The sequence below is a fragment of the Falco biarmicus genome, chromosome 4, assembly GCF_023638135.1.
Source record: "Falco biarmicus isolate bFalBia1 chromosome 4, bFalBia1.pri, whole genome shotgun sequence".
In the NCBI taxonomy this organism is placed as follows: domain Eukaryota; kingdom Metazoa; phylum Chordata; class Aves; order Falconiformes; family Falconidae; genus Falco; species Falco biarmicus.
Genome location: NC_079291.1, coordinates 28,304,007 through 28,322,502, shown reverse-complemented (window position 1 = coordinate 28,322,502; position 18,496 = coordinate 28,304,007). Strand labels below are relative to the sequence as shown.

The 18,496-nt window shown below is 42.6% G+C and overlaps 1 protein-coding gene across 2 annotated transcripts in view; it reads left to right on the top strand.

Moving 5' to 3' along the window:
* HECW1 (HECT, C2 and WW domain containing E3 ubiquitin protein ligase 1) overlaps positions 1-18,496 on the top strand; it is a 258,174-nt gene that overhangs the window by 224,351 nt on the left and 15,327 nt on the right. For both annotated transcript variants that reach the window (XM_056337048.1, XM_056337049.1), the window contains 2 exons: positions 16,563-16,661; positions 18,051-18,180. In XM_056337048.1, coding sequence (XP_056193023.1) covers positions 16,563-16,661; positions 18,051-18,180 — 229 coding nt within the window. The remainder of the gene's footprint in view (positions 1-16,562; positions 16,662-18,050; positions 18,181-18,496) is intronic.

Genomic DNA, 18,496 nt, shown 5'->3' with positions numbered 1-18,496 from the left:
TCACTGAGAGATTTCAGCATGGAAGAGGCAATTTTTTTAAAGGTCTCCTGGGCATATAGAACAGCAGAAAGACACCTCATATGATTTTCTGTAGTTGTTAGCATTTAACTCTGAAATCAGTAGCAGCTGAACACTTCGGACAGTCGTTCTCCAACTACACGTATCTGTCTATAACAGGCTTCTTGTATACAGAATGTTATTTGGCCTTTGGGCATTTTTGGTTTTCTTTTAGAAAAGAGAAATGAAGTCCTTTGGCCTGCAGAAGGAAATAAATGCTGTGTACAAAGAGGTTTGTACATAAAGTAGTCTAAATAGGGCAAGATGCAGGACCCAAGGGGAAGATAAGCAATCCAGTAAGTGCTTGGAAATACTTCTTGAACCTGTTATGGAAATAACTGACTGAGACCAGCAGTTTATAATTAGCCTGGTAGGTTTCGTGATTGGCTTGTAGATATCCAGACATTCTACATGTTTTTTTGACTGACCTTGGCTACTTATGTGTAACCCTAGAGTACTGTACGGCTGAAACAGGGTTTGGACTAAGCTTTTTAAAACTCAAAGAGTACGATTGTCCTATAAAGGCTTTATAGGCTAACTTCTCTCAGGGCACTGTACTAACTTGCTTGTTATTATTTGTTCACGAAGAATGGGGGTTTCTGAAGTTCTCAGTCTTTCTCCAACTTTGTTCGTATCCAAGTCAGTGCTAAAACTTCTGTTTCTCAGATTTACTTGTTGATATGATTCCAACAGAGCCTCCTCCCTCTAACATGCAAGAAACAAAGATTATTTTCCTGTTCCCAAATCTGTTATGAGACATCAGTTAACATAGATGGATGAATCAGTTTTGAGGGTCCCAGGGTCACAGATAATTAATATTCATATTCTTTTCAAAGCTTGAAGCTTGATGTCAGTCATAAAACCCACACAACCACAATTGGTTTAGATTTGCAGATGTCTTGAACTGTATGACTTGTGGTGCTGTGGGGCTTATCATTTATGTGGAATCTATCCTTGCCATGTTTTTCTGTACAGCAATTCTTCAAGACCTATTCAGACATGGCTATATTAAGAAACAGGGCTAGCAAAAAAAAACCTCCCTCAAATTTATTGTACATTTTTTTTCCTTAAGCAAATGGTGGCAAGTTTGAGATAAATACAAGAAAATGCAAAGATGTGAAGTTTTGTTCATATTGGCAGAATTGAGAAATACACTGCTCTTTTTTTCCCTGGCTGAATAGTTACAGTTCTGCCCCTTTTAATGGTTTATTTCATGCCTTGCTCTTTGTACAAACAGCATTCTGAGTCCAAAATGAGCACATCAAAGCACAGAGTAGTTGTATGTATGCCAAGTTAAGAAGGAGACATAATGACTGGAAAATATTTCTCATTTATGGAGAAACTGAGATTTAACACCTTTCCTGCAAGCTTCCATTGAATAAGACTTTTTCCTTCAGTTAACACGTGTGCATGCTGAACACGCAAAATGCAAGATATCACACATTTTCAAAGTTTAAAAAACCCATTTTAAATCCCTCTGTATCTGAAAGGACACAGTTATATCTCTCAACCTAGGAAATCAGATGATACACATCTTTATCTGCATGCTGCAGGATGTACCTGAAGCTCAGAAAAGCTGCTTTTAATCCATGCCAGTAATGAGCCATTCTATCTGATCTAGGTAATGTGTCTAGCTCTTTGCCTGAATATTTGAAAATATCTCCCAAAGTACTATTTATACCCCCACTTAGCTTGCCCTTTTCCGAGTGGGTAGAATGTGGTGGCAGCTGGTATATACTATTTCAGTGAAAAGAATATGATTTAGCCCAGAAATAATATTCTTGTCTTTGCTCTTGGTCAGGTGTTTTGGGCAACAAATAGGGTGAGTCACTGAAGAATCCTTCTCAAGTTTTGCTCAGTATGCTGGGAGACAGCCTGGTGGGAAATACTAAATGTTTTTATCACAACCTCATGCAAAGTTAGAGGTGTAATATTCCATACAGCTCCATAGTGCTGAGTTCTTGCATACTAACAAATGGCTCCCAGTAGCTTGCCACATTAGCTTCTCACTTTCCTCCCTGCTAACAGTCCTTTGAAAGATTTTAGACTGACTTTCAGTTCTCTGCAGCACTGAAGCACTTGGGGTCCAGGATGCCCAATATTAGATGGTATATAGAGATACTTTTTCACTGGGATGAAAAAGGTTTCTGTCTTTGATTTAAATGACTAAGGTTTGATTGAATATTGTAGTTCTGGTTTTCACCAAAAATAAGTAAATAGGAAAAGGTTGGATGGGTAAATCAGCCTTGAAAAAAAGAAGAATCCTGATGCATAATAGATAGAGGAAATGTCTTTCTGAATTCTGGGAACAAAATACCTAGTTCCAGGGTTTGCATAGTCTCAAATCTTCGTGTGGGTCACTGGTTACTCCCCCTGCCTTCTTCAGGGTGCATTTTCAAGGGCTCTTGAAAGTTGCTGGTGTCTTTCCACTGCATCTCATTCACTCTATTGTCACAAAATGATTTGCCTAATCATGCTGTGATACACTGTGGTTTTCCTCCGGTGTTTGTTTTGCCTGTCATTTTCCATAGTCCTTCCCTACTCAGCTCTAGCTAAGCAAATTAGTAAACTGAATGTTTGTTTCTGTGACTATTTCTGTATTGTCTTCACCAAACCCGAAGAGAATTAACTCTGTGCTGTTTCATTGTTCATGTAGCTACCCATTTCAGACGTTGTGATTTGGCTGTCATCAAAATACCGCGTAAGAATTTCCGCTTCTTAGAATAAGGCAACTCTCAGTGTTTTCTTGTGATTTTTCCCTCCCTGCTATGAGTACTTAATCTGACAGTGGCAACAAATGCATCATCTTCTCAGTTCACAAAACATTGTGTTCACCATCTGCTGTGAGGTAGAAATCCAGTCTCTCTTTTTCGTATCTTTTGAGTGGGCCAGAGTTTTCCTTCACAGCGGTCCTGCTCCCCTGAGTAATCCAGTAAGATAATTTAATGCACCCTTCTTTGAGAGACAGCACTGTACCCATAGCACGGTCATCTGCACCAGACTTTTCGTCCCCAGATCACTTGCCTGATATTTTATCTGACTTGCTGCAGCAATCCATGTCACATCATCTATTTTGGAATGTTTAGTTCATTGCATGTTTGTAAATGTGGAACCATAACCAGAAATGTGAAAAGAAGCCCAGTCTCTGCATAGAAGACCAGATGGCCTAGACAGATAAAATCATTTGCAGACATTCATTTGGAGTTCTGAGGGATGCTAACTTGAAACATGTTTTTCTGTGTTTTCCTAGTGAATTAATGACAGCATGTCTTTTTTAACAATTAGGCATTTGCAGACCTTGCTGTGACATTTATGCAGCCAGAGAGCAGTACCCCAGTGTCACAGTTAACTTGGAGGTGTTTACAGCTTGCTAATCATACTCAGCATTCTGTATCCATCTCAGAAAAGGCCTGATCGGGTTTGTCTGTTTGTTTGTTTTTCTTTAAATGAAATTTAATACATTTTGTTTGCAGAACCTTATTAGAAAGTTGAAGATTTGTGAGTAAAATGTTTTTGTGCAGAACCCTACTGAAGACCACAAATACGATGTGATAGTCAGGCCCAGTGGCCCAGGTCCCCAGAAGCTGTAGGCTGATTCCTGGCTGCAGTGTCCTAATGAACTCCATTTACTTAATGCTCATTTGGAACTGCTTTGAGGCAGGAATTTCTTCATTAAGTTCCCATAGTTCACCTTTCCTTCTGCCCTCCGATACCCCTTGGTCCATGCTGCCGAATGGAGTCAGACAGAAGACTTGCATGTATTTCTACATCATATTCTGTAGGCGGATGCAAGCCTGTTGCACCCACTCTCCATGCAGACACAGACTTGCATCCCCTCTGCTCCAAGCCAGCTGGTGTGGTTACTGCAACACTGAGCCGAGAAAATATATGCTGCCTCCCATCAGGGATTACTTCAGGCTTGGCACTGCCTCGATCGCTTTTACGTGCCCTGGCAAGCTTGGCACATGAGCAGAGCAAGCTCCCTTTGCCTGCACAGTGCTGCGCGGGTACAACCCCAGCCAGACTCTGACCTTCCCTTTCATTTATTTCATGTAAACGAGAAACCACGCAGCCATCACTTTCCATCTCAAGCATGCCAAAGAATCCAGGGTATTATTTATCCCATTTTTTTTTGTTTTAATAAACCCAAGAAGAACCAAGAATGTTGCAGCCTCAGCTGTTCTTTCTCCTTGGAGAGCCTGGTCAGTTTTCTTAACCCAATTTCATTAGGAGCTGTGCTTTGTGCAGTTGCCCTGCCTGCCCATCAGACAGTTTCCTAATCAGTTTGAGACCTATGTGACAGGAAGGTAAACATCTCAAAGATACTAATGGCCTAAAAGCTTTGCAAACCTGGGGGCTGAGTAAAGGATAGATGTGCAGAAGGATGCCTCAGTGAGGGCAGGCTGGTGAGCTGTTTGGCCTCTCAGCTGGCCAGTTAGCACCAACAAGCTGACAGGTCCATCACAGGTGCAGGCTGCAAACCAGCTATAGCATCTCACTCAGTAGCTTGAGGATGTGAGGGAGAGCTGCGAAAGCTTGGGCAGGCAGAGGGAAGAAACTGGAGATGCTCCAGAGCATGCCAAGTACTAGCAGAGATGTGTAGGTGGAAGTGGAGCTCTTGCAGTGTTGTAATGTAGAGCCATCAGAGACAGATCTGTAGGAAACAAAGCTCCACTAGTCCTGCTACATGGAGAATGACTTATTTCAATTAAAGTGTTTTTAAAGAAAGTGACAAATTGCCTTATGACCTAATGGGTTGTATTCAGACGATGACCGGCTCATATGATGGATTTAGACACATTCTGTGGCTCTTTATAGAAACAGTGGAGAAATGTAGTCACAGCATCTAAGCAGGAGGTCTGCAAGCAGCCATAACTCCTCTCCACTGACTGAAAGTAGCTCTGGGGAATATGTGGCCTGAACTACTCATTTATTTCTAATTTGTCAACTGTTGTGGCAGGCAACCTACGTATGGCCCGATACCTGTTTTATTGAGGGAGTCAGAAACACCGAGTTTGGCTTGGGGCTCCAGTGGGCCAGTTGTGTGGGTCTGCGTTTAGGTGGGGAATGAATTTAGAAGAGCTATCTTGAAGGGGCCTGTTTATGCTCAACACTGAATAATCATCTTCTTAAAAATCAGTTCAGATGTAGCTCCCCAGAGTGGGGCATCCAGCAACATCCAGTTGGTTTTGAAATCAGATGATTACCTCTTTGCCTCAGTTTCCATCTAAAGAGATTTCCTAGTATGTAATCAACTTGAAATCCATTTGATGTACACTAATGCTCTGAACTACTTTGAAATTCTCAGATGAAAGGCACCATAGAAAACCAAAGCATTTAATGTTACATTACACTATAAATTTTAATTACTAGCAATATCTTATTTTAAATAAATCATGTTTGCATGAAAAATTTTCAAGCACTACTGTAAATCTTCTGGACAGGAATGATAATAAAATAAATATGCAGCTGAAATAATTTTATAAGGTCTTTTCACTATGTGAAAAGGGTACGTTACTGAAATGCCTTCTTGCTGCTCTGCTGTGATCTCTTTCAATACCTTCTGTACTTAAGTAAACTTTGATTTTCCTATTAAGTTTGATGTATGACTATATCACGTAGGGCCTGCCTCAACAGCTGGTTAATTATTTATTAAGGGTCAGGAGGAATTGGAAGATTAAAGGCAAACCAGACTGAAGGAGAAAAAAAACATTCTCCCTAACTGAGCTTCTACAGCAACCTTTTTATTAAAAGGGTTCTGCTTTATATTTACTTTATTCTTGACTTTCTGTCTGTTAGTAGAGGACTTTTTTCAAGTTCTTTTGAGAATCTGGATGGTGGTGTCACATGGGTTGAAAGAAGAATTGTCTCTGTCTCTCCTCCCTTTCCCTTCTCCGAATCTCATAGTGTCTAGCACTGCTTCCATAATTACAGTTTGGTTTGAGGGAAAGGCGGTTGTTCTGTTTTGTTGGGTATTTACAAAAGTCATCTTTATGGTTTTTCCCTTGCGTAAGGCCATTTAGTCTTGTGCAACACTGTGGATTAAATTTGCCCAGAGATGGGAGACTTCACAGGCAGATCTCTGTAGCGTCTCCCCTTCGCGTGTGGTAGAGGAGAAGAGGGTAAAATCCACAGTGCCTGCGAGCATGGGGGCCTGCAAGGAAGCATCAGGGTGGGCACTGACGGTGCGTTCATTTGTAGTGGTGAAAAACTCCCAAGGAGTGATGAATGTCCTCCTATCTCTTGTTCCAGCCGCACCAGAACGGCAAGGCTGCGCTGCCCCTGTGAAGTGTTGCTCAGCCATCTCTGCCCCTCCTTATTTCTCACTACATTTTATTCAGACTTCAGTAAGGTAAAGTCAGGTACAGCAGGTGCAGAAATTCCAAAAAAAACCCCAACCTTTTTTATTAGTAAACAGAATTCATACATCCAAAGAAAGACTGCTTGTGGAGCAGAATTGTTTTCAGTAAATCACCCAAATTCATTTGGGGTATTTTTGAGTAGAAAAGGCATTTCTCTTTGTGTAGGGATCTCCCTGGAATATTTTGAAAGTTAGAAGTTTCATTTGTCCTTTGAAAATTATGCTTCATTTCAATATGTTAGTTATGTTCAGTATGTTTTAGTATTACATTAAAATGCAGAAAAGGGGAAGATGAAAGATTTAAATTGATCTTATCTGATTGTATTTAAAGGAAGAAGGGCAATGTCAAGTTTGTCAGTTTGCCCCAACTTGGGATAGGAATATTTTTCAACGTCTCAATGAAATTATGAAGGATGAGAAAAAAAAAATGAGAGGCTGTACAACCTCTATGAAAAAACATGTATCTAGTAACAAGAATCAGTGTCTTGTGCCTCATGGAAGGAAGCTTTTTACATTGTAGCTTATGGCTTGCATTCTGGAAAAGACAGACTAGAAACTGGAGTTAATTAATTGGATTGGAGAGACTGATAAGGAAAAATTGAAAATTTTTTTGCGCTTCAGAACAGCAACGCAAAGGTCCAGGTCTGCTGCATTCTGCATGCTCACAGGAGAGGCTTGAAGCTGTCAGTTTGCAGTGGTATTAATAAAAGCTGGAGGTGTCCAGCGACTTGCAAAACAAGACCTAAAATGGACTGTCAAAACAATTAATAGCATGTCTGAATTTCAGCACACAGATTTCTGTGTTTACTCAGTTGAGGGACCTCATCCCACGAGTGCGGGGATCACTAGCTGAATTGCAACGCAGTACAAACCCCAGTGCATGGCTGCACAGCTCTGCACTGCAGGCAGCCGTGTGCAGTTAGCTTGAGGTTATCTGCATCACGCTTCATCACGTGCTGCAAACGCTCCTGGCTGCTTGCCGGTGAGTTTATACTGAACAGTCTCACTCATGCTTAAATACCCCAGAGCGGCTGGGAAGGATGTGCTGCCTTTGACTGGGAATAAGTCCGTTATTACGGCTTCAGTGCTCATAGTTACCCAATGCAGGAAAATGGGTGTCGTGGTGTAACCCCCGCTGGTAACTAAGTACCACGCAGCCGCTTGCTCACTCCCCCACCCCGAGGGATGGGGAGGAGAATAGGGAAAGAATATAAAACTCAAGGGTTGAGTTAAGAACAATTTAATAGTTGAAATAAAATGAAATAAAACCAATAATGATAATAATGATTATAACAATTATGAAAAGGAAGGAGAAGGGGAGAGGAACAAAATCCAAAGGGAAGGGGGAAGACAAGTGATGCACAGTACAGTCGCTCACCGCCCGGTGACCGATGGCCAGCCCCTCCCCCAGCAGCGATCCCGAGGCCCCGGCCACCCCCACCCCCCACCCCCAGTTTATATACTCAGCATGACGTTGCAGGGTATGGAATAGCCCTTTGGCTAGCTGGGGTCACCTGTCCTGGCTGTGTCCCCTCCCAAATTCTTGTGCCACTCCAGCCCTCTCCCTGGCAGGGCCTGAGAAACTGAAGAGTCCTTGACTTAGCATAAACATCACCCAGCAGCAGCTAAACCCATCTGTTATCGATGCTGTTCTCACACCACATCCAAAACGCAGCACTGCAGCAGCTACTGAGAAAATTAACTCCCTCCCAGCTGAAACCAGGACGACGTGCAGTCATTTGGTTGTGCTTGGCCCACTTGTCTCACAGGTGAATAAATCTATGGATTTTCCCTGTAGCTTGACTATTTTCTTTCAACGCATGGCAAGGCTAAGGAAAGCAAACATAAAATCATGCAATGTATGAAACTTTACTGAAACATTGGTTTACAAAGTGCCCCACCAGCAGCCTTTCTAAAAGGTTTGACTGAAAGATCAAAATCCGTTGATAAAAATGTTCTGTTGCTGGCTTAAAAATCAACCCATATGCATCAGACTGAGTTGATCCATAAGGGGCTGCTCATAAACTAGAGCTGATTCACAAAATAACCTAGCCTTTTAAGGGAGGCAAGAAAGTAAAAAATGTCAAACAGACTAAACAACTAAAATGGAGCTGGGACTCTGAGGGCTGGGACTCCATTGCTGTCTCTTCCAATTGTTCTCTGGATAACATTAGAGAAGTCATTTTACTTTTGCGCTTAGGTTTTCTCATTTGTCAAATGAAGCACTGGCACTGATCTCCTCTGTAAGCTGCTTGTAAAAGATCGGCCAGTCACAAATACCGTCTGGGATCTGGGAGTTGTAAAATGTAGAGGTTTGCAGTCTTCTAGCCAGTAGTTCATACCTCAGCCTGCAGCTCCTCTGTAGGTACTGGGCAGAACTGGAGGAGAGTTTGTCAACAGTCTTACAGGCCCAGTCTGTTTTACGCGTTGTGCCGGCAGGATAAGCTAAGCCCTGCAAGCAGACCAGTTTCTGATGAAGGTTAGTCACATTTTTGCTGCCGTATTTTGCCAGGGGTTCTCCCGGGGGAGGATGATTGTACGTTATGGTCCATGAGGTTGATAGTTCTGCAAGCAGAGACAGCCACTCCGGCACTTGGCCACGCTTCTTCTCTCCTCCTCCAAAACACAATGCTGATGGAACTTCATTGTTACTGCTCAAATGACATAAATAGATGCCATAATAATGAATAATGAATAAATTACATGAGTAATAAATAAAATATTGTAATAAATAAAACATAGCACAGATTTCTTGTTAGAGAGAGACCATCTACTTGATTAATCTCTTTACTAGTTTATAGGCAGAACTGGAATCAATTCTCTGTTGCCTATGGCCGGAGTCCCTGGTGCTGGGCCGGGCGGTGACGTGGAGCCTGGCGTGCCTGTGCTGACTCGCGCCGTGGAAGGCCCAGGGCCGGGTTTGCTCAGTTCTGTATCCGCAGCAATAACGTCTGACGCGGTTCACCTGATGTGCAAGGAGCCGGTGCGGCTCCCCCTCGGCGTGGGGCTTGGTAACTTGGATGCAGGGCTCTGCAAATGCAGCTGTAACTGTTCCCCTGTGTGAGCGTTTACCTGGAGCCACTGTGGGCTTAAACTAAGGAGGTCTCCCAAAAGCAGCTGTTTGATAGAGAACCTGAATATCTGATAGCTGTTGAAGAGAAACCTGAGGGGATGCTGTGAATTTCCTTTATCTATGTTATCTTTGCCCCTCATTTTTCTGGAAAAAGCAGAACAGCCTACAGCTTTCCTGATAAAATCGTGCTTTTTTCTCTGTGACTCAATTAGTCTTTTAACCTTTTCTGACAGTTCTTTTGTGGTGGGTGTAGCCAGGGTATAAGGAAGATGAAAAGGCGTTTTGAGTGAACATGCAACATAGCTAGGTTAGAGACGAGGAAAAGGCTTGAAGGACTTGATTAGATTAAATGAAGAAGCAATAAGGTTTGCATTATGTCATTGTTTTTCGGTTACTGGTAAATCAAGTTGCAGGAATTGTTTGAGGTTTAGTTGCTAACTCAGGGTACGTGAGCTCCAGAGATTTAGAAGGACATTAATAGTTCACATTTCCATCGTGTGTAAGCAATAGTTCTTTTTCATGTGGTTACTCTTTAGTACTGAGAAACAGAAATGTTGTGTTCCATTTGCAGATAGATCCAGAAAATAAAAGTAGGACAAGCACTTATTGGAGTGTCAGTATTGCACTGGCCTTCTGCAGCTGAAAATTTAGGCACAATTTAGCAATAAACTGAGAGGTTGACTTACATAAATACATTCATCGTATGAAATTCACGTACCCAGCAAAAGTAAAAATATCTCAAGGAAGGCTGGCAAGAGAAGGCTCACTCCTGTACACCCTCACCTGAAATCAAGTTCAGGATTTGAAGCCTAATGGAAGTTTATTTGTACCAGATTGTTTTTCTCTCTGAATATCAGTTTTCATCCTTTTCTTTTCTTTTCTTTTCTTGATTAATTTCAGTTCATGGGGTGATGCACATATATTTCACACATCTCTGAACATCCTCTTTGTATTTTATGGCACTCTGCAAGCAGGCCTGCTGCGCTGTTCCACTTCCATACACTTTACAATCAGGGCTACTTAAGAAAGGTTAGTGCTTTATTAAATGAGTGTTACACATTTCCTTTAAAATATAATTAAATCTCAGAAGTTTTATAGGAATAGTAAGCAGACAGAGTATTATCAAAGAGGGACTCATGGAATATGCCGTTTCATCTTCTGGTGCCTGAACAAAATGCTTTTGCTCCAAGTAGAATGTATCCTCTATTAATGTCCCAATAACATTTGCAGGGGCGGCAAGGATAAATCCCTGTAGACTGTAACTGTTTAACATCCATCAGTTTCCAGGCTGGAAAGCTGCACGAACAGTTGCTCCATGTCAGCACTCATAAAGCATTTCCTTTTGGTTTTAATTTGGAAAATGGACTGAAAATGAAGCTTACCTGACAGAATTTTCTGTGGTTTCATAGTGAGGAATTATGCAGATTCCTCTTAAAAACTCAGTAACTGTCTGAAAATCTGGAATGAATTCTGACCATGTCTGAGATAAGATGCATTTCAGTGTTTAGAACGTAACTCAAAGCAAGTTAGAAAGAAAACAACAAAACTTGGTCGGGTGGGCCGTTACCATTCCTTCAGAAGAAGTGTGTGGGGATCCAGAGCACATTCTCAGGTGGGATGCCAATGTAGTTAGCTGTCAGAAGAAGTGGGTTAAGTCCTCAGCACATTGGAAGATGCCATGTATGGGTGACCCAACATTGTATTTTGTCTCTCTGAGAATTCTTCATAGTAAAGACGCATATAAGAAAAGAAAATGAGCCAACAATGATCTTATTACTCCTTAGACTGGAATTCTCCTCCAGGACTAATTTAGGAATTATTTTACCTTTTCTCTTTAATGTGCTGAGACTTTGTAGACTTTTGTCTCCTGGCCTTCGTAAGAGCCATTCCTTTCGTAGTAGTGACACATGAGCTCATCAGATTCCTGAACTGAAGAGGCATCGTGCTGGAATGCCACGGTGTCAGCCTCTGAGCCTGCAGATACGCAGAGCGAATTTGCCACACCACCAAATGACATGGTGGCAGAGAGGCGGTCTGCAAGGTTTGCAGATGCAAGTTGGATAAATAGAATGGCATTAGCTATCCCAGCCTGCATGGCTAACCTTTCTGACAGCAGATTGCTTCACGTCATCACATTAGACCGTTCAAATGTTCTGTCATTTATGTGAGTAGGGGTTAAACATGCACACCAAATTAAAGGCAGGCATTTGTAAATGAAGGCTGATAGAGGTGTGGGTTTGATCCACTGCCAAGGGTTTGTAAAGGTGATCTGATCTGCTAGGTTACTGCTGTGTCAATGTAGCTCATTACAGGACACGATGATCATGTCCTGCACTGAGCAAACACAAGGATATGTGCTGTGAACATACAGACACGGATCTCTGGTGCATGTACCACACTGCCAGTTTTGCTTAAAATTTGTAGTGTACAAGCCAGGCAGAGTTGCTGTAACCATCCGGTTGACTTTTTTGCAAAATGCATGCTCTTAGAACTTCCTTGTATTAAAAAAAATACTGTTCTTTGTTTAAAAAGTGCTACTGCTGGGGATTCCGCCAAAATTCAGAAGTCCTGAATCAGTAAGTTTTCTTCTGTGTCATCCCCTTCCCTCCCCCAAATCACAAGATTAGAAATCACAATATTTAAGGCTACAAAAATGGATTTTTACTTCCTTTAATCAGTAGTGTCTGGCCATTAGGATGCTCATGAGTGTCTTCATAACAACGGAGGGTTTAACTGTCCTTTAAAACAAGCTGTACCACACTGGAACCCACAATACCCAGTTTCCTACAAACCTGGGTTTCATGACTGAATTCTCTGTTGTCTAATAAGATGCATGTTCAGAGTGAAGCCTTTCCCATGACTGGGCCCTTCTAAATGCTTTCCCCTTTTTGGATTCTCTGGTACCTAATAACGGTTGAGATTAGGTCCAAGTCTCCCACTGTGGAAGGACTAAGGCTCTCCAGCTGCATCCACCTGCCAAATGTCATTCTCCCTTAGAAGAGCTGCCAAGGGCAGAAATCCTGTACCGCAGTGCAGCCTCATTTGTTCAGCTTGTCTTTCAGGCAGCCAAAAGTTCATCTGCACGATTAAACAGTCAAAAGCTCTAAAACTGCTGCAACAGAATGTGTAAATTTGTCTTACAAATGTGAGCAAGTTATCAGTAGTCTCATGAAAAGAAAATGATACTTTCAAATTTGATGTGAGCCATATTATATTCATCTCTCTTGAGCCCTTCTTTGAATATTTTTTCGCAGGATACTGCATCAAGAAGGGCACACTTAAACACAGTTGATGTGTTTGGGTGAGATAAGGTTTGCCAGAATTTCAATCTTTTTAATCCTGCCAGGTGCTTCCTCTATTTAGGATTTAGAGTTTCTCATCCCATAGCCAATTTAGCCCATAAGGCATGGTTACCAAAGCATCCCCTATAGAATGATACAAACCATTCTTTCCCTGTACACGTAGATTACAGTTTTGTTGAGGTACATCATTCTCCATCTGATTCTGAGGAAGGACTGTCATACAGAGCAGAGCTGTGTTCATTCAACCAGTTAAGAGAGAGCCCTGTAACAAAGGACCATTACAGGTCCTGCCTGACTCTGCTGCTATATGATAAGGACCAGAGTAAATTAAATTTCCTGTGACTCACCTGCAATTGGAGCAAAATTTATTGCTTAGTCGCTGCTAGAGCATATGGATTTGTCTCTCCCTGTGTACACACACATGCAGTAAGTATGCAGAGAGTCCCACAGAGGAGAACGAGCCTGTTATTTTGCAACAAGCTGTTTCAGGGGCACCTGCAGCCTCCAGAAGGAAAGGGAGTTAGCTTGGTAGCGTGGAAACGTTTGCAAATGGGTCAAAGAGTAGGGCTGTTAAAAGCCAGAAAACAGGTGCACACAATGTCTTTTTTGAGTGGCCGAGCGGTGTCAACGGGCAGTCATACCAGAGCAGCTCTCCTGCTCATTAGTTCTGACTGGTTCCCTGCTTTCCTGTTCATTAACTCCCTCCTGCGTTTCCCCTCCCTGCTGGAGCGCGTCACCCAGGCTCAATCATTGTCTCCAAAAGGGAAGGGTGTTGAAAGAAGGGGCCAGAGCAAGACCTCCTGGCGTTCCCCATCCTCCCCCAAATTATCTTTTCTGCCAGAAAGAAACCAAACAAGTATTTTACACTTCCCTGGAAAGATAAATGTAAGTCAGGTTTAAGGAAGGTATGTGCCCTGCAGCCAGGATTTACCTTTGTGCTGCTTGTTCTGTCAAGAAAACCAGTGTGTTCTGAAGGGACCATCTCACCCACTTCTGAATCTCACCCATGCTCTGAGTCCTTCAGGAAGAAATAAACACAAAAACCTGGTTTTGCTTTAACTGGATTTCGTAAAGAGGGTAGTTTGTTTCTTGTTGCTTTTTTGTAAGTTTTGATACATTTTAAGTGGGACTGTTTATGTTTGGCTGATTGTGGTGGCAGCTTGATATACTGTATGGACACACAAGTGGATAGAGTGTGTAATTGTTCTCTGAGGACAGCAGCAAACACCTCCCTTTTGATAGGTACCCGTTGACTAACCGTGGTCCCTATTTCTCAGCGCACTGCTGGACCACAGAAGCGTCACCTGTGGTCCCAGGCCCCATCCAGAATGGGCAAGGAAAAGGCGACCTTCTCTTCACCACTCTTCAGGTCAGAGAGTCAGGTATAGCAAGTCTCTACAGAGATACCAAAGCTTTGTGCAGGGATAGAAGGGTTTGTGGGCTGGGGAGCTCACACGCTTCGGCCGCCAAGCACTGTGTGTGCTGGGGTGATATGGAGCTGCCAAGAAATACAGTCTGCAACGTAGCTTTTGTATCCATTGTATCGACAGGCACCAGGAGTGGCACTGTCTTGTTGATTATTTCGTCTCCTTTGTCTAGACCAGTTAGCACTGGATGTGTTTTCCTACACAGTACCATTGCAAGGACTGGAACTGAGGAACCGCAGTCAGGCCCCAAGTTTGAGTGAGCCCTGGTGTGTCCCAGAGGGCTGCAAGTGCAAAGCCAGGCTGATGGACCACACGACCTATTGCTGCTCTGCCCACGTTTGCTTAGGCTGACCCACCAGACTGAGTCCAAAACACTGCCCGAGGCTTTTGGATGGTTTGATACAGTTCTGCCGTAAATCACTGATTCAATTTGCCATTAACAGCTACTGTAACATGTGCTCGTGCTTGTAAACACCTTGATCTAAGCACGCTACCCTTTCACATCAGCTTTGCGTGAATGCCCTCAAAGCTGCTTAGAGGTACCGAAGTGATACAAGCAGCAAGGAGAAAGTTGATGCTGTTCACGTTCAAGCAATTTCTTAGCAGAGACAGCATTCCCAAATCTTTCTTGGCAACTTACTTTCCAGCTTTACCTTATTCTACATGGCTCCTGCCTGCCCCACACTGCACAGTGGAGTAGCCGTGAGGTGAGCCCTGTGGCGAGGAACACCCAGTGCTCATAGTATTTCCATTCAGTGTTTGCTTTCAAAATGTGTAGGGATGGATGGGGTGGTGAAGAACAAAACCAAAAAAGCCGACATGGGTTATTTAGAACAAACAGACTTGATTACAGATCCTGAAGGTGCTATAAAACTGATGGATTACAGGCTCAGCATTTCTGGGTTTTGAGCTGTCTGGCCTCCACTGTGCTTTCATTGTGTCAGCTCCCCCTCTTTTCGTTGCCTTTTGCTGGAAACCTGGTGCTGGAGCACACGTGAAGTGAAGCAGGTCCTAACGAGCCCCAACAGCTGCCTTTTGTTGCTGCTGTGGAAACAGCTGTAAGGGGGTAATATAATCACTCTTCTGTTAGCAGTCAGCTGCGTATCATAAGCAACTTTCTGGGATGCAGGGGAGCCGGAGGCAGCTCCCATGGTGATGTAAATGCTAATTGGGCCCACAGCATGCCATTCTGTGCCCCATTTGACATACTAAGCACTTGTTGTTCCATCCCATGAGCACAGAGTTGAGTGAATGGATATTCTGCACTGGTTTTATTACAATGAGACTCATGTTTCATTCATATGCAGGAGGGGGTCTTTGCATCGATTCCTGTAGTAGAAGGAACGGTTTCTTGGCTTTTTGTTCAGTTTCTCATCTTCTGTGCAACAAAACTGATGTCAGTCAGCTCAGGCTTGGAGTGCTTGCAGTTGGGATGTTTGGAAATTTTTTTGTCCTTTTTTACAAATAAGAAAGTTTTGGATGGTGATGGGGGTTGGTTTTTTTTACAAAAAATGAACTCACCTGGATTCACACCAGTTCTCTATTTTTCTGTCTGAGATTACTGATTTAAAACCAGATTTGATGGAAGAATATCTATTAAGCCATAGAATAAATAATAGAAAGAAAAATGTAATGGCTTATCATTGCAAGTCACGGGTTGTAATGGGCAGGGCACTATTTGAGTGTCCTTGGAGCAGGACCAGGGGTGGTTCTTAGAAAACGGAAACAAACACAAGGGTATATAAATACTGCAGACAGCTGAGCATCACTGTTAAGAAAGTGGGGACAGCTTGCCTGAGCTTTAGATGCTGGTTTTAACGCGTCCTTGGTCACAACAGCTAACTTATTTGAACTGCAGTTTCCCTGTATAAAGTCAACTGCACTACCCTTTTAAAGGCTGCCCTTGGAAAGGATTGTAACCAGTTGGAAACTGGATGTACCGATTCACCAAATATCCTTTGCAGTTGTTTTGATAGTATGTTTTCTGCTGCGGTGGAGTATTACAGTATGTCTTAATATTGTGTTTGGTGGAGTTGGTCTGTATCAGAGCATTCAACTAAAGATCACAGAAGGTGAGTCTTCAGAACGTGTATTGGTTTGGCACAGGACAGCATATAACATGCCAGCTGCACATATGGGTACTGTAGGAGGTGAATCAAGAAGAGAGACATTATTGATTGGAGGTGGGAGGGGTGATGTTAGGTATCTGCTCAGAAAAAAAGAATAAGTGGATAACTGTAAGAAACTCAAGTCAGAAACAAAAAAACAGTTGCTATCTGTGTAAGTTTCTGTGCTGCGTGTCTTGAGTTACACTTCATTTATTCTGCATTTTTATATCCCAGGTTCAGGTTCAGCGGTCGTATTCTTGGCCTTGCTCTCATTCATCAGTACCTTCTTGATGCTTTCTTCACAAGGCCATTCTACAAAGCACTACTAAGGCTGTAAGTATAAGCATGCAACCATGCAGAAACAGTGATCCCGCAGTGAGTCCTGCAGAGACACAGCCCCTTGGGGAGCTGCTTTGAGCACTCTGACCTTCGAGTTATTTCTGCTCTCCATGGGTTGGTCTGTGATAGAAACCAAACATGTTTTAATTTTTCTTTATTTTGTCTAAGAACTTGCCTTTCATAAACACTGTGTTGATAGAAATGCATAATAGGTATGACATTTGGGAACCCCCATTTGAAAGTACTGACCCATAATTCCAGGGTTTGCTGATGACGAAAAGTTAATCAAACTTCAACTATATGGAAGAATGAAAATCATCTTTGATAGAATGAAACAAAATAACAAAAAAAGGAGGGAGGTCGTATTCAGAAGTATGCATAATTTCTCATGCCTCACTGGTGGAGTAGATTTTCATACTAAAACACAACTCAGGTCAATTAAGAGTGCTAATGTAGATATAAACAGTGACTGTTCCTCTTTGGTCTTCTACTGGGTTTTATATTAGTATGCAGAAGCTACCGGTAATATATTACTTTCAATGTCAAGTTTGTAAGGTTAACTTTAATTGACAATCTGTCCCTCTTTAATTGATAGACTGCAGTAAGACAAGGTACATAAAATTTGTGGCAGTAAGAAACGCCAGAAGTAGTAAGTCAAGGCTGCAGTTAAATGACAGAGAGCAGAATAAAGCTCAGCTGAAATAGTTTATTAATTAAGATGATTCTAGATCAGTAAAGATATTTGTCTTAACAGTTCTTTGAGCTTTTTAACATGTTTTTTTGTTTTGGTTTGTTTTTTAACAATGAGTATTGCTGGGGTCTGAACACTCATATCTATATTGTATCTGAACTAGTGCGGAAATAGCCTGAAACCTGGAGTGCTGCCTTCATTGCCCCTTTAGAAGGTGTGAAACCAGACTGCTCATAACACCCACCTGCCCTTTCAGCAAACGAGGCTGGCTCCTTATTAGCTGAAACTTAGGCTGCGTGGTCTGCCTTATGTCAGTCTTGTGTGCTCAGATACATGGGAGCAGCCAGGCACGGTGTGGTGGAGCCCATCCAAACTGAAGGTACGTGTGTGCTCTGAGGTGCAGGGCATCCCAAAGATTCACAGCAAATCAAGCCCCGGGGGTGCCTCCTGACGGCAGACAGTGCAGGCAGCCGGCAGATTCGGCCCTGAGCCCAGCCATGTGAAGCAGGCAGTTGCAGAACTGTTTTAAGAGGGTCAGCGTAACAGGCTTTGATGTTAACAAAATCAAACGAACACCAGCTTTATGTCGGATCTTTGGCATAAATTTGTTCACATTCGTAGTAGTAAGTCATCCTGCCAATAGTCCTGGGGTCATATATTCAGCTATGTCTTTTTTCTTGCCTTGCAATCAGGCCGTGTGATTTAAGTGACTTAGAGTACCTGGATGAAGAGTTCCATCAGAGCTTGCAGTGGATGAAGGATAATAACATCACAGATATCCTGGATCTCACCTTCACAGTGAACGAGGAGGTGTTTGGACAGGTGAGCACAGCTATGCAAAACATCTGAAAAGCAAATTTGAAGCTGACAAAGTTGAGCATAATGAACATCTTTCTGTCAGAACAGATCCTTCAGCTTTTCAGTAACATTTTCTTCTCCTGCCTTCTGTTTCTTTCAAGCCACCTGTTTCAATGCAGATGTTTATTCTTAGGGTGTATAATATAAAATACCAGCCCCCCTACAGGCCTATTGAGCCACACACTGATGAGCATGAGGAATGCTCTGGGAGTGGAGTGCAGTTCTTCTCTCCAGGGTGTAGCTGATGCAGATGTGGCATGCGGTGAATGTGAGCAATGTA